Genomic DNA, 15,829 nt, shown 5'->3' on the forward strand with positions numbered 1-15,829 from the left:
GCATCTTATGCCTATTTGGCACCAACGGATTTTTTTAAAATTAGAAACAAGATTGTTTTACATGTCAATCCCAGTTCCCACTCCCTCCCCTCTTTAATTAAAGATCACTGAGCCCATGGTAACTGTAAAATTCAAGACCCTTTCAGTTACTACGAAAAGAAAATATACATAACACATAATAAGTGTTCCTTAAAGTCCAGGGATACTTTCAATTTGTGTAGACTTAACATATGCGTATCAAGAATAAAAATGGAGAACAGAATGAAAAGGCTAGTCACTGTTTAGGAAGGAGAAATTACTCAGAAATCTAACATACCACTAACTCTCTAACACTGAATGTTGACACCTAGGGAAGCTTTGTCATACTTATGACTACAGGACTAAGTTGGGCTCTTACAAACTCTCTGTTGGAGAATTATGTAATGAAGGCAGTGTAATACCCCACCAATCTAATTCTACAGATTGTACTGTAGTTCACTGTCTGGTAACAATAAACAATAAACATTGTCCTGATTGTTTTATATCTGCTAGACTTAGTGAGAATACCCTTCCTGGGACAAAACTGAAACTTGGGTTTGTGTGTGTGTGTGTGTGTGTGTGTGTGTGTGTGTGTGTGTGTGTGTGTGTGTGTGTGTGTGTTTGTATCAGGAAATTAAGAATCAGAGCCAGTCAGAGTGTTATTTTTGTTTCTCTTATTCTCATTAAAATAATTTTGGAGTCATCCAGAAATTATCAACATTGGGGTTATTCTTCATCAGAAGTATGATTTTTCTTTTTTGTTTTCCTTTTTCTCTAGGTGTAGAGTGACAATTACACCTAACAGGAGCTTGGAATTACAGCCCTGAACATTTGAGTTGTTTCTAATTACTTCTTCAGTTTCTCTCCCTCCCTCCTTCCATCCCTCCCTCCCTCTATCTCTCCTACTCTATTTTCTGCTCAGCAAAAGTTCACAGTTAGTCTGATTTAACTGTGACACGGGTACATAGTGAAGTTTTTCCCAAGTTAAGCCTCTACAGGCATGCTTGAAACACCTTGTTCTCTAGTAAGGATGTGCTTTCCTGACAGGATGCTAGAGTCATGGTGACATTCGGTTTCAGCTCTCATCATGCAATTGGAACACAGAACTCAAGTGTATCTGTAGATTCATAAAGGCAAGTAGGGATTATTTTGAAACAAAGATAGTTAAAGTGAAGGTTTGGCACATTATGCAACCTCAGATATTGCAGAAATATAGAATATTATTTAGGAAGATCTTGGTGTACTTTACTTGAAAAAAAAAAGCCTCAACTATTTCAGTTGAAAGTTTCCTAGAGGAGCAAGATAGTTTCCTGGTATAAGTCCCTAAGCAATGCAGAAGGGCTTGTACTGCTGGGGAGAAATGGTTAAATGGTACCTGTAAATCATTGCTTTAGTAATTATAACACAATTCTTTTGATATGTATGTTTCCTTAAAACACAGAACAGAAATAGGCCTGAGAAGCTTTTTAGTGATAGAGTTTATATTCTGTCATTTGTGGGGATTCAAGTTCCAGTCATAACACCAAAACCAAATAAATAAAAACAACCCGTGTATTTCTCTTTTCTGTGTTCTTAAAAGTTTTTAAATTCTTTGAGAATTTCACACACTGTATTTTGATTTTATTCACTCCTCCCCCCCAACTCCTTCCAGATCCACTGCCCATTCTATAATGGCCCAATTTTGTGTCCTCAGATTTCTTTTTAATAAACTCATAAAGTCCATTTTGTGCTGCTTATATACTCCTGGCTGTCAGAGCATGTATTGGAATGTGGCCAACTTTTCAGGGCCTACACTTGTAAAGATCTCTTTCCCTATAGCTATAAATTAGCAATAGCTCCTTTACCAGGGGTGGGACTTCATCACTAGAACACTCAGCTGGATAAGATTGCTCTTTGTTTTTTTCTATCCCGAGTAGCAGGAATTCTACCTGCTATGAAGTCACTATGAAAGCTATCCAGTGGGGGTGAATCTCCAGGTCAGCAGCAGCTTGATTTCTCCAGGCTCCATGACACAAGTGTCTGCTGTTTTCAGCAACTGGGTCTTACTGTCAAGTGCTGGATTTCTGCTTTCTTAAAGGTTAGTTCATTCACCCTGGTAATAATTAAAAATATCCCCTTGAGTTTGGGAAACTCAACACCTTGAAAATCTAGAGAAGAATATTACAATTGTATAACAGCATCATGTTTATTTATTCTTGTGTGCATGCTGATGTGTATTTGTGTATGGATGTTGAACTTGACACCCTGTGCACATAGAGGTCAGCTCTTGTGGGAGTCAGTTCTTTCTTCTCACATGGGGTGCAGAGACTGAACTGAGGTCATCAGGCTTGGGGCAGGAGGCAGGGACAGGTCCTTTTACCCACTGAGTCATCACACATACCTGGGATAGTACAATTTTAATCATTGCTGGTTTTTCATTATGAGACAAGAACAACAAAAGTTTTTAAGCTATTGTTGCTTTAAGAAATTTTAAAGTATACAACATTGCCAACCTAGAGAGAAACGTTCACTAAGACTCCTGGATCTTAGGTATGACGCACAGGTTGTTCTTGGTTCATGCATCAGCACAACTTAGACTTCTCTCCAGTCTTTCCTTACCTGGGCTTACTCAGGAGTTACCAGTTGTTATCATTCTCTTTGCAGTCCATGTTACTTCATGTCTCTTTGATTTTACATTTTTTTCTCTGGTTAGAACATCCTTACCCAATTTTCTTTACCTGGGTAACTTGAATTCACTCATTAAAACTCAGTTTAGGTGTCTTCTTTCCCTGGATCTCTACCTAACCATGCAAGGGTGCCTACCAGATTTCTCATAGGTTTCTTTTTCTTTATATACACTCTCCCACCAGAGCTCTTGCTGTATCATATTGAAATGGTTTATATGTCTGTCTCTTAAACTGGGGTGCACGCCCCTCAGATTTCTTATTTGTACCCTCAGTCCTAATACAGTAATTGACATCAAACCTCTCAATATTTTTGGCGAACTCTATGGTTATGCCACTGAGTACTGAATTTCTTTCATTTCCCTTAGTCTGACTTTATGCAAATTAAAATGTCATTGAGTATCATACCTTTCCTGTGACAGACATGCACATTTCCTAGCCTCCTTGGCAATTATGTTGATACAATGTGATGTTATTAGATGAGGCTCAATAATCGTTTGTCAAATCATATTTTGGCTAAAGAATCTCGTTTTTTTTTTTGTATTTATTTATTCTTAATTTACTCTTGTCATACCATGGAGACTAGGATATACATCTACTTACCTGAAACCTAATTGCTTAAAATAACCAAAGTGTATTCTGTATTTCAGAGGGACCAAATATTGACATGGGGCTTTGGATGGAAAAACTCTGCTTCTGAGTCTGAGTTATTAAAATTCAGTCAAGTAGGGCTGGAGAGATGGTTCAACTGCTAAGAGCACTGGCTGCTCTTTTAGAGGTCGAGTTCAATTCCCAGAAACCATGTGGTGGCTAAAGTTGTTAACAAACTTCATTTTCTCTATCTTGTAGATGGAGAGTTTAATCCCATCCCAGGTAGGCTTGCTTCAGAGGAAGAAAGAAAACATGCATTCTAGCTAAAGTTTCTAATCTTTGAAAATGTAATCTTTGAAACAGCATACTTCCTCATCTTCTGGATGCTGTTTTCACCCAGACCCAAGCAAAGGTGATGTGAATATTCAGGAGACGTGGTATGAACACCAGGAGGCAGGGGTATTAGATGCTACCTTGGTAGATGGTTATCACAAATGCCAGGAGTTGATAGGACACACAAACAGTGGATGCTTGGACTGAGTCATTGGATGTAACAGACTTTCTAACCTGCATTATTTGCTACATTATCTACACAGGGCTGAAGAAATGGCTCCATGATTATGATTACATACTGCTCTTTCAGAGGACTGGGGTTTAGTTCCTGACATCACATGAATGAAGCTTCTCATAAGCCTGTTACTTCAGCCCCAGAGGATTTAACGTCACCTTCTGGCCTCTCAGGCTACCTGTCCAGACACTGTGATGCACATAAACCCACAAAGGCACACACACATAAACAGTTTTAAAAATCTAAAAAAGAAATAATAAACTTACGTGGGACCACGTGGACAAAAATTTGGGGTTTATTTGCTATTATGGCAGGACTTGGTTATTCATTCCAATAACAGCTGTAAGTGGTTTAAATGAAAACTGATTCCACAGGCTCATATATTTGAATGCTTGGCCCAGTTGGTGGAACTATTTAGGAAGGATTAGGGGGTGCTGCTTTGTTGGTGTGTTACTGGGGGTGAAGTTTCAGGTTTCTTTTCCTCAGGACCCCTATTATCTCTCTCATTCCCTGCCTCAGGCTTGTGGATCAGGAGATAAGCTCTGAGCTCCTGCTTCCATGCTATTCTTACCTGTCTGCTGCCATGTTTCTCACCATGATGGTCATGGACTCACTTTCTAAAACTGTAAGCCCCAGATAAACTCTTTCTTCCTTAAGCTGCCTTGGTTACGACATTTTGCCTTAGCAATAAAAAATAACTAAGACAAAAATCTTCATGTTAATCTGCCTTCAGAAAAAGACTGATGACTGGAGAGACTTTGGTCTTTCAAAGACTTATAGTTATTTCTTACTTCACAGCAAGACATTGAAATCCTTGTCTTACTCTGACAAGTTATTGAGTTTGATTAAATGTGAATGTGTTCTCACCGTACTGACAAATTCAGGAATCAAAGATAGTTTGGCAGAAGACTAGGAACTTGTCACTGTGCTCCTGATCTTGACCTCTGGAATGACAGCAAATGGGCAGTTGTTCTCACTCTGAGCAAACACCTACAGGGTATTTCTAAGTGCCATGCTTTTCTTTCAGAGTGACTTACAAGAACTTTAATCTTTTAAATGAAATATAACCTACCTCAGAAAGGTATTCTGATGAGTAATGAAGACAAAAGTATAGCAAGATTTTTCTAAGAACAAATAATTTATAAATATTAAACATGATTTCTGGGCATTTACTATTAAAAGCAAATAATTAGCAAAGACTCAATCATAGTGATATCTAAACGAGAATAATGAACAAAGCAGACACTTAATTTGAGAAGCTAGATTTTTATGAGGCAACAGATTTAACAATAGGAATCTAATGCAAATTAGAGTATCTATCAAATGTGCATGGTCAAATTAATAACAACTAAGATCTGTTTAATAAAATTAATATTTTAAATTCATGACTGTTTAAAAACAAAGAAAAAGGAAAAAAGGGTCTCTGGATTACATCAGGCTTTAAGTGGTTTTTTTTTTTTAATCTTACATTATGTCTAACAATACTTTCAATAACAGAAAAATCCCTAGCCATAATTATCTAACATTTTTCCCCAGTGAGTCAGCTCCCCAGAGCAGGCAAAAGCATTTTTGGCAGTACCTATTTTACCTTGAAACTTTCTCTTGTAATGTAATCTTACCCTGACCTTGATTGGCTTATCAAGTGAGCTCATCCTCAGAGCTGAAGAAGTGTAGTCTGTCAGAGAAACAGTGTGACAACATGCCAGGACAGTACTGAAAGCTCTCTGGAGGGCACTGGGCCATTGTCTGCTCCCTTCCTCCCACCATGCTTCCCCAGTCAAGCTTGGATGATAAAGAGGACATGTGAAGTACTAGAAGATGGAGCATGGATACTCACAAATCGATATCTGAGACTTAAAGCTGCCACTTACTGCATACCTGAAATTTCAGATTAGTTAAAATTGCAGTTTCCCCCCCTCATTTGTTAAAATGGTTATTGATTTCTGCATTTTAATTGGATTGTATGGTGGCATTGAAACATATGTGAAGGGAGCCTAGCACATGGGCTTGGCTCACGTATTCAATAAATGGTCTGCATTTTCCTTTACAGTGAGAAAAGGAAGGGGAGATATTCACTAATCATACTTGTCACATGTTACTGACTGATCCATCCCCGTGAGCCTTTACTGATCAAATATAGTACCCTAGCAGAGCAAGGAACTCTGGAATGCTGAATCAAACAACAGAGGGATTCTCTTTCATTAGAGAAGCAGCATCAGCAGAGGGTGGTCTTGAATGTGAAGAGCCCAGTGAGAACTAAGTGAACTAGAATGATAGCATGGGAAAATTTCAAGCATAACTAAGATCCTGGATGATGAAAATTCTTTAATTACATTAGTTATGATCTCCTAATAAAATCAGGAAAAAAATCCGAGAAACCTGAGACATTGTGTTTGATTTTTAAATTAAGCACCCTTTTAGATTTCTTATTTATTTATTTGGCTTTATCTTCCTTTATCTTTGATTGTCAGGTAAGTTGATGTGTATATCCTAAAGTTTCCATGGTAGGACAAAAGTGAACTAAGGAAAACAATATCCTGATTCTTTGACCAAACTATAATGTGACAAGCATGCCCATGATTATTGGGTCTCATCTAATAACATCACACTGTATCAACCTAACTGCAAAGCAAGCTGGGAATAGACCTGTAGCTTTGCTAGTACCACTTCTAGGATATAAAAATTAACTCTAGAAAGCAACTACATTACCTACCACCTGATGAATAGAATTTGAGTTAACTCTTATTGGTTAAATCCTTAAGTGGCAATGTAGTTAACCTTATTGAATCAACATATTATAAATAATTATTTAGAACATTATTCATGATAGACCAATTACTGACAGAAACTACAATAAACAAACAAACAAGTAAGAATACTGCAAACAAGTGTAATCTGTGAGAAAAAAATAGGAAGAATGTTCATGGAAAGACAAAAAGGCAATAGTAAGCAGACAATACCAAGGGGATGGGTGTATGGATCTGATATGGGAAGGGAGAGTATTGTGGCCAATGCCATTTTACTCATTTCTTTTAGAGAAACACTGTTGAGGAATGGGGTGAGAGGAGAAGTCTGAAAGTGATACACAGATCAAGAAAGGCTATGGCAGCAGAAGATGCTTACAAACTTCAAGAGGTAGCACTTCACTAGTGGAAGTAAAGGAACAATGAGAACAAAAAAATGACATTAATCCATATTTACTATTTCAGAATAATGTTTGCACATTCCTCTTTATATCAGGGGAAATTATCTATATATTAGTTGTGATATGACTTTTTAAAAGCAACTATTATCAACTTCTTTGTAATTAGAAGAGGAAAGAGTTGGATAGTTCAGAACTGGATAGCAGACACACAGACGACAGGAAGCACAACTAGGTGAATGTCCCTTGTTTGGATTGTTTTTTCTTTCCATACTGAGGTAATGATAGGGAAGTTTGAAATTTCCCAGGTGAAACAAGATCATTGAACATGGAGGAAGAGAGCCAGAGAACTGAATATTTTCATGGGCATTTAACATTTGAGTAGAAACATCTTTCCTCCAGTTTCTTATCAAGGAATAAGGACTAAAGATTACATCTAATTTATTTAATTTAGTGTTCCAAAGCATTTTCCTTCTTATAACAATTTCATAATAAAATATTACTCAAAATATATCAGTTAAATAAGTAGATGAGTAGACTTAGTTATAAGATATAGAACCTTACCACCTACTGCTTCCTAGGACTTAAAGTTCCATAATTAGACATGCATATGACTTTCTGCTGGAACACAAACACTCATCAACTCCCATTTACAGTAATTGTACCTTTTGTGAATGACTTTGTATTTTTTGTTTCCAGGAAACTGCTTTCTATCTCTGCAAGGAGCATCCTTATAATGAAGTGGGGACATAATGATGGTGAGAGGTTGTCAGGAGGAAAAAGAAGGGGCTGAGTGATCAAGACTTTTGCTATTATGCTTAGACAATATTCTGCTGCATCACTTTACAAAAGAACATTGTCAGAGAAAGGACTTCTAGCTAATGGCTTGCATTTGTAAGTTCAACAAGGTTGATATTTTCCAAGCAATCAGCTACATGAAAGTGCACATGTTGTATGAACCTGAGGGTCAATAATTACATCTGCTGCCTGTACTGTGCCATGTCACCTTCATACACGTGGCATCCCTTTATTTTACATGAGTAGTGTCACTTCTCCTGATATGCCAAATAGAGCTATTTGTACCATGAAGCATAAAGGTAATTCATGTTCTAATCCATTTTGCAGATTTGACAGTGACATCAAAGATCAAGAAGTCTGTAAGTAATGGTGGTGCTCATTTGTTTAAATGTCAAACCCAAACCTCACCATCTTTCAGGGAATGTGTCAGTAAAGCATGAGCTTCAGTTCACCCAGAGAAGATTTCAGTGTTATTCAGGTGTATTTCAGTCCCCAGGGAAATAACTGTCAGTGTCTAGAGACTAGAATTCTTTGGGTAAATCTTTCTATTAAGCTGAATGGAACTGGGTACTAAAAGACTTGAGGCTGTGGACAGTGCTGTCTTCATTGACATTATGAAGTAGCCTTTGTGTAGACATGTTACTCTTCCCATATATATATATATATATATGTATATATATATATATATATATATATATGGGAACTCTGCAATCAGGCCATGAAGACTGCATCACAGAGTCTATGCAAAGCACTGGAATACATCAAAGAAGAGCACATTCATCACAAATACTAAACCTGAGATGAAACTGGGGAAGGGAAATGGTGATGGTTTATAGCTATTCCTGCTTTTTCTTAAAAAAAATATTTTTCTTGAATTTAAGAGCAATAACATCCCTTCCTAAGCAGGTTTTTTTTTTGTGTGTGTGTGTTTTGTTTTGTTTTGTGAAGTGAGTGGTAGTGGAACTTTACTGGCAGTGAACATGGGTCTAGGGGAGAAAAGGGAACCCATCCAATAGGCTTTTTGCAGACAACCCAGAACAGAGAATCTATTCTCTACATGCTTTCTAGCTCTAGAGTAGAATTACAATTGAGAACTCTGGATCTGAGGTCAGAACAGATGGGACTGAATCTGAATCATGTCCTCTAATGAGCCATCATTGTTTTATCTTCTAATGTGGTTTATTTTAAGATTTAAGCAATAGAGTATATGTCAAGTGGTCTCACAAAAGTAGATACTCAATGCATGTTCAATTTTGATCATTCACTTAGCAATAAGTATGGACCAATGCAGTAATTGCTGCTATGCTCATAGTGCTGTTTATCACTGAATCTGAAGCTGACAAGGTGGGATCCCAGAGAGACACAACCATTAAAAGACTTATTCTTATAACGGGAGGCTGAATCACACCTGCTCAGGTGTCCATTCACTTTCATTGTGGACTAAGAAGATGGTCTTTATTTTTAATATTTAAAAAAATCAAAAGAGCAAAATATCCTGAAATAATAAGGAGCAAGCTAAAGTTTTCCGAGATTTCTTGTCTCATGACTCACATTCTCTCTAAAGAGACCCTCTCAGTCACATCCTGCCAGCTTATCAACACTGTGAATTGGAGGAGAAGTATAGCTGTCGTAGTGTTGAGAACCCGGTGAGTTCCTTACTGTCTGTTATTGCAGCCACAATCTTTGTTTTTTACTGCCCAGCTTCCCAGCCCGTTTCATGTCACTCAACTCTCCCCCTTTTTTATTGGGGAGACAGCACCATCTCCAGGCTGCCTGCCTCCTCCTGTCATTTTCACCAGACTTCCTCCACACTGCCCTCTGCATTTGAAAAGCCTCCTGTTCTCCATTCATCAAGGTGCATACCCCTTCCATTCACAATTTAAGTCGTAGCTGCCTCCCGAAGGAAGCTCCGTTTCTTCAAAGAGATCCCCCTCCTGACCTACTGAATACACCACCAAAGCCCCCATAGTTTCCTTCCCCTTCACTTAATACCTCAGAAATTGTGGGGAGAACAGTAATGAGCGAGCAAGAAAACCTGTGTTTACACAGAGCAAGGCAGACTCTGACATTAAGCTTAGTCTCATTGTAAGAAAAAGGAATCAGTTGGTACAAATATGTTTCTGAAACTGGTAACAACCACTCTTTGGGGGTGAATATGTATTGGTTTGTTGGACGGACGGACGGACGAATGAATGAATGAATGAATGAATGAGTGATGAGGACTATCTCCGGAGCACTTTTCTTGGACGCTCCACCTTCCTCCTGCTGTTCTAGACACAGCTTCTGTTTAATCCCGCTTCTGTGATTGAGCGCACTCCTCTGCCTGCCTCAGCCTCCACTCTACTCTGCCCCTTCGTCACCACTTTCTTGACCCGTGCCTAAGCCTCCTTGCTAAATGGCATAGTACCGAGCTCAAGAAGGCCTTATGACTTCATCAATTTTTTTTTTTTTCTTTTCCGGATGCAAGCTTTCCCCAGTAAACCCACCCAACCCGCACAGAAGCCTTAGATTCCCCTACACTCAGTGAATCCACCTGGAGGTCCTTGTCCCTCTCCTTGCACTGGTAATCTAGGTTCTCAAACAGAAACAGTTTCCCTCTTTTCTCTGCAGACAAACACAAAAACCATGCTACAGAGCGTTCCTAGTTTGTAAAATCAGAAAACTTAACCAAAAAAAAAAAAAAAAAAAATTAGAAACCTCACCCAAGAGCAGCGACCTCTTTGTTTGCACCCCAGGAGAAGGGAGGGGTCTCCCAGCCTTGCAGCCTGGGCGGAGGGGAGGTGACAGCCCTTCTGGAGGGTTGCCCGAAACCAGACTCACCCAGGACGTTCCCGATGAGAGCCACAACGAACACGATGATGTACCCTGCGATCAGGACCCACTCATATTCTTTCGGGTGTAGGTATTCCCTCCACAGGTACCGCAGGAATTCCTCGTCGTCATAGTCCGTGGGGTTTAAAAACGGCTCTTGAGTTTCATTCAGCTCTGAAGCAGATGACCAGTTGCGGCGAGGGAGGGAATCCTCCAATTTGGTGCTGGACATCACGGACTGGTCCTCTTCTGCTCAGTGCTGCAAGCTTGTCTCCGCCTGCCCCATGAGCACCGGGATCCGCGGTGGGAAAGGCTGCGCCGCCGCGACTAGGGGCTCCGGAGCCGGGAATGACGTGAAAAGTTCCTGAGCCAATGCCTCCGGAGCCCTGCGCCCGGCAACTTAAGCGGCTGCTTCGGTGTCTTTGCAGGGGATTTGCACCAGGAGAAGCTGCTGAGGAGCTAGAGAAAGGGAAGGGGAGGCTGCAGCAATGACTGGGAGCAGAGATTTACCTTGACCTCAGCTCCAACTCAATCACTCTTCCTTCCAGCAGTGAGTCTGCAGCCCATAGCCTTCCTCAGGGCTGAGGGACAGACTGATGAAGCCGAAGAAGGAAAAAGTGGAGGGGGGTAAAGAGATTACCTTAGCTGCTTCTTTGTGAATCCAATGCGTTTTTTCTATTACTCCCCCCCACCCGTTGTACATGCAATTTCTATAATATATACACTGGCATGCATAAGCCTGTGGACATGTCTGTGAGGTCAACACACGGTTAACACAGGATCCATTGTCCCAGTTGTCTTTTTAATGCAAATGTAAAAGTAATCAAGAGCCTCTCTAGTCTCAAACAGCCCGTGCAAAAGTCATTTCATCCAAATATTTTAATATTTAATACATCATCGCAGTGTTTATCATGTGCCAAGTTGGCAGTGGCTGGATTGCTAAGGCACTGTCTGCCATTCCTTATCAAAAGTGAGGAGAGGATCATTTTTAATTGAAGGTTGTATTTAATATGGATTTGCACTTTCAAGGACAATTGTAACAAAGCAGCAGAACCTATTACTCTGCTAAATGAAAGTAGTATTAAACTGACTCCTAACGAGTTATTATAGTAATAGATTAATGCATCGCTCAACCCGCATCTGAGAAGCTTCTGGTTGCAGTAGACGATAATTAACGCAGAGACCCAGAACTGGCCAAGGTGCAGAGAGTAAGAGACTGCAAGATGGTAAGCCCTAAAAGGAACATATTATACTACAACCCCTCCTCCCACAGCCCGAGATCATCTGAGGAAAAGGGGCCTGAAAGAGTGCAAGAGTCAGAGTCAGATGCAATAGGTGACTGCAAGGAATCGGTGTCTTGAGGACACAGCAGGGCAGCTGCACATAGGAACTCACAGTGGCTGTGACAGCATGCACAAGACCTGTGCAAGTCTAAGCCAGAACAAATCCCAGCATGGAGAGGAGAGCTAGATACAAAGTATCAATCCTAGTTGAAGACCTATTGGCAGTTGTTAGCTGCTGGGAGGGTCATTTTTTTTTTTCCTAAGAGTGTATCCTCTGGTAGGTCTGCCACCCTCAATGAAAGACCCTGCATCCAAAAATATCTGGGTTCAAATTAGTCTTGATGGGTTAAAAAACATAAGAACATAAAAATGGGTATGTAGGGAATGTAGGGTAGATCTTAGAAAAGTTGGAAGAGGGGAGTAAATATGATCAAATAAGTACAAACTTCTCAAAAAGAACTAATAAAATGATGATGTATTCATGTATAAATTTAATTTTGTTAGAGTTCTAAGAAGTTCATTTAAATGCTAATATTATCTTCCAAAGAATCATCCATTCCTCCCTAACTGTTGGCACCTGTGAAAGTGGGGAGCAGGCCTTCTATGGGCTTCATTCAAATCTACTGATAAAAATCTGGTACCTGTTGAGGGCTGGTATCTTCCTATGATTTATTAATATTTAATCTTGCTTTCCTACACTATTCATTTCAAATGTGAAGGTGTGTTGGACCTTTGATTAGATTTATGCTTGTTAGCGTCTGCAGGTTCCTTGCTATTGATGATCTATAAACATGGGCTCCATCTGCTATTTCTGAGTCATTGTCACTAGCTGTCATTGTATGACATTCAACCTGTCTATACTTCGTCTTCCATTTAAAAGTCTTCTACTGTGGTTAATCATGTCTGTGTGTTATAGTTGTCAGGGGGGTAGAGGTGAGAACATCTTCAAGACTTTATTCCAATGTGTGCCTTATGCTGTAACAAGCCTAGATTTATCTCCAATAGACGAGCATTCCATTTCCTCTTGTCTGTGCTTTATCTGATACTTTTGCTAAAGTCTGTGGTACTCCAATGCCATAAAAATTCCACCAAAATGTCCTGGTTATAATGCTCTTTCCATTTTTCCAAGCACAAGTGAGATGATTAATATCTCAGTCCTTCTTACTGTTGCCGACTGGACCTCCTTCCTTAGGCCTGCTGACATCTTTTACATTTTCTCAGGTTACCATCCACTCTGAAATCTTTCTGCTGTGTGTAAGGAAATGGTATCAATGCAATGTCAAGGCACAATATTATTTCTGATTTTAAAGTTGCCACATAAAATTCTCTAAATTGATTAATATTTTCAAAACACTGTCTTGCATCTAGAAGTACTCTGAATCTGTTTTTAAATAATATTTTAAAATGTATTATTTCATTGCTTTTGGTCTAAAACCCAGTGTAAATTATATGATTTCTCAGCACAAATATTATTTCCTGTTCATATAAATTCCTGCATTAACACTTTCCACAAAAGTGAAATCTCTCTTGTAATATTCTGAATAATTTCTATTAGACACCATTGACCCTCCTAGTGACATGAATATATTAAAAATTGGTCAGGGTAGGGAAAATAACTGACAAAACCAGGTTTTTTATTATTTCTTAATGGTTTAACTTAGCTTGCTCAACAATCTCAGAATACACTTTCTTTCTCATATACTATTTTCTTATTTCTAGAATGAAACCATTTTTGTTGTCTTTGTTTTCTAAGCTTACATAAACTTATGGATTCATTTCAGTTGATTTTTCTGAGTATTTAATCTGTTTCCAGTAATTTGTCTAGAAACAAAGGTCACAAATATGAGTAAGATCACCTGCAATGACCAGTCAGTAAAGGTTGGTCAATGTTTAGGTTTTCAAGTCCCTGAGTTGTTGGAATAGAAAATAAGCACACAATGCCATTAGGTCATGGAGGGATACGTTAGTCAGCATGCAGAAACCCAGAGTGGATGGTTTTGTTATCAGAACATCCCTCTAGCTGACTCCTTAAAGACAAAGAGGAGGTTGCCCAATGACTAAGGATGGAGGCTTTCAAGCAAAACAAATTGGAAAACCAGTAGCAAAAAGGTAAAATGAATCAAGCTTGGCTTTGCAACCATTATTGGTAAGAGTGTAGCAATTTACTTTGGAAAGACAGAAAAGGTGGGCCAGCAAAGCTCTGCTATAGGAAAAGAGGCTGTGCATGGCTGTGGAAAATAACTGGTGTCTTGTTCAAATCCTATGCAGGCTGTTGTGGGTTCATAAGTGTCATGGCCATGTCATGTTCAAAAGACAGCATCTCACAGTTTTCTCCCTATTATATAGCTCTTACATCTTTCCAATGTTCTCTATGTCTTAGAGGGGAAATATGGGTGTCACATGTATGGCTGAGCATTCAACAGTCACATGTTCTCCACATTTTGACTATTGATCTCTATATTAATTGAGTTAACTGCAAATGGAAACATCTTTGAAGACTGTACCAGTCTGTAGTTATTAATGCCAATATTATGGAGACAGTTTTATAACGTGTTTGTTTAGGAAACCAAGAGTAGTCAATTTACTCACAGTGCCTATGGCCTTCCCAGCCATAAGCCTTTGACCAGGTTCACAGCATTAGATATTAACTCACTCTTAGGGAGTGAGACTCAGAATAACCAGAAATAAGTGGTGATTCCCTTAACATTTTTGCCACAACTGTACCAGTAAGTACCTCTTGCCTGACAAGAGGCTACTGCAGATTTCAAAGTCCAAAAGTGGGAAAGACTTCTGACTTTTCTTCCACAGAAGCCTACCTAGTGATTTTGGGCATTATGAAGGCCATGTAGCTTGAAGGAAGCATGCCTCTCATTTCCCACATGGTCTCTTTAAATTTTGCAACCAAGGTGCCCCACTCCCTTTTGATTGTGTCTCATCTCTAAGAAGGTTTTGTGTTCCTTTTTGCCTCTTGTCCTGCACTATTGACTGCTGTTACCTCATGCCTTTTTCATAGAAATGACTGTTGTGGGTTATTTGTACAATGTGTGAAGATATATTACTGTGATTGGTATAATAAAATGCTGAATGGCCAATAGCTTGTCAAGAGGTACAGGCAGGATGTCCAGAGAGAGAAAGGAAGAGGAGGATGAATCTAGGCACAGAGGAGAAGCCTGGAGACATGGAGAAGAAACAGAAGGTGCAAGATGGAAGATTCTAACACCATGTGATGGAATGTAGATTAATGTAAATGGGTTAATTCAAGTTATAAGAGCTAGCTGAGGACAAGCCTAAGCTAAAGGTCAAACTTCTATAATAAATAAGAAATCTCCCCCTTTTTGTTGTTATTGTTTTGTGAGCTGGCAGCCCAAAGAAAAATCCAGTTATATATGTTGCCCAATGTGGGGCTCAAATATCCAAACACAGGGCCTTAAAAAGCTAAGGAAAGTTCTGACGAGGAGCCAGTGGTGGCTTCCAAGTCCTGCAGTCTCACAGGCAGGCCATTGTTTGGCGGTGCAGAGACATAACTACCAGCTGTGTCTACCTGCAGGCTAGAACCAATCACCAGTGCCATGCACTAAACTAAGCCACACAATGGCTGACATAGCAGTTTAAGATTTGTCTCACATGGTCAGAGAACACTGCAAGTGTTTCATAAAGCAAGTCCAGACACAGAAAACCTCTAAAAAGGCACAGTATGTTTCAAAATGTGCTTAGATGCTAAATAAAGAAAAAATGGATACAGGCAGTCACAAATAGTTTAAAATAATAAGTAAAGTCTTTAAAAATAAAATAACATAAAAAGAATAATCCATGTAAAGATGGGAAATATGCAGGGTGTCTGGATCATGTGTGGTGTTTGGTTAACTTTGAATTTTTAAAATGCTAGTGTGCAAAATACAATAACTACTGAGAGACATTGGATTATGGAAACATCTAAATTAAAGCAACCTATATA

At 39.2% G+C, this 15,829-nt stretch overlaps 1 protein-coding gene across 1 annotated transcript in view; it reads right to left on the bottom strand.

Annotated features, from left to right (window-relative positions):
* Positions 1 to 10,823, bottom strand: part of Hcrtr2 (hypocretin receptor 2) — an 86,435-nt gene extending 75,612 nt beyond the window's left edge. Inside the window, exon 1 of the mRNA XM_027411401.1 lies at positions 10,601 to 10,823. Within this exon, the coding sequence (XP_027267202.1) occupies positions 10,601 to 10,823 (223 nt within the window). The remainder of the gene's footprint in view (positions 1 to 10,600) is intronic.
* Positions 10,824 to 15,829: the final 5,006 nt, after the last annotated feature.

Source organism: Cricetulus griseus, chromosome 4 (assembly GCF_003668045.3).
Source record: "Cricetulus griseus strain 17A/GY chromosome 4, alternate assembly CriGri-PICRH-1.0, whole genome shotgun sequence".
NCBI lineage: Eukaryota > Metazoa > Chordata > Mammalia > Rodentia > Cricetidae > Cricetulus > Cricetulus griseus.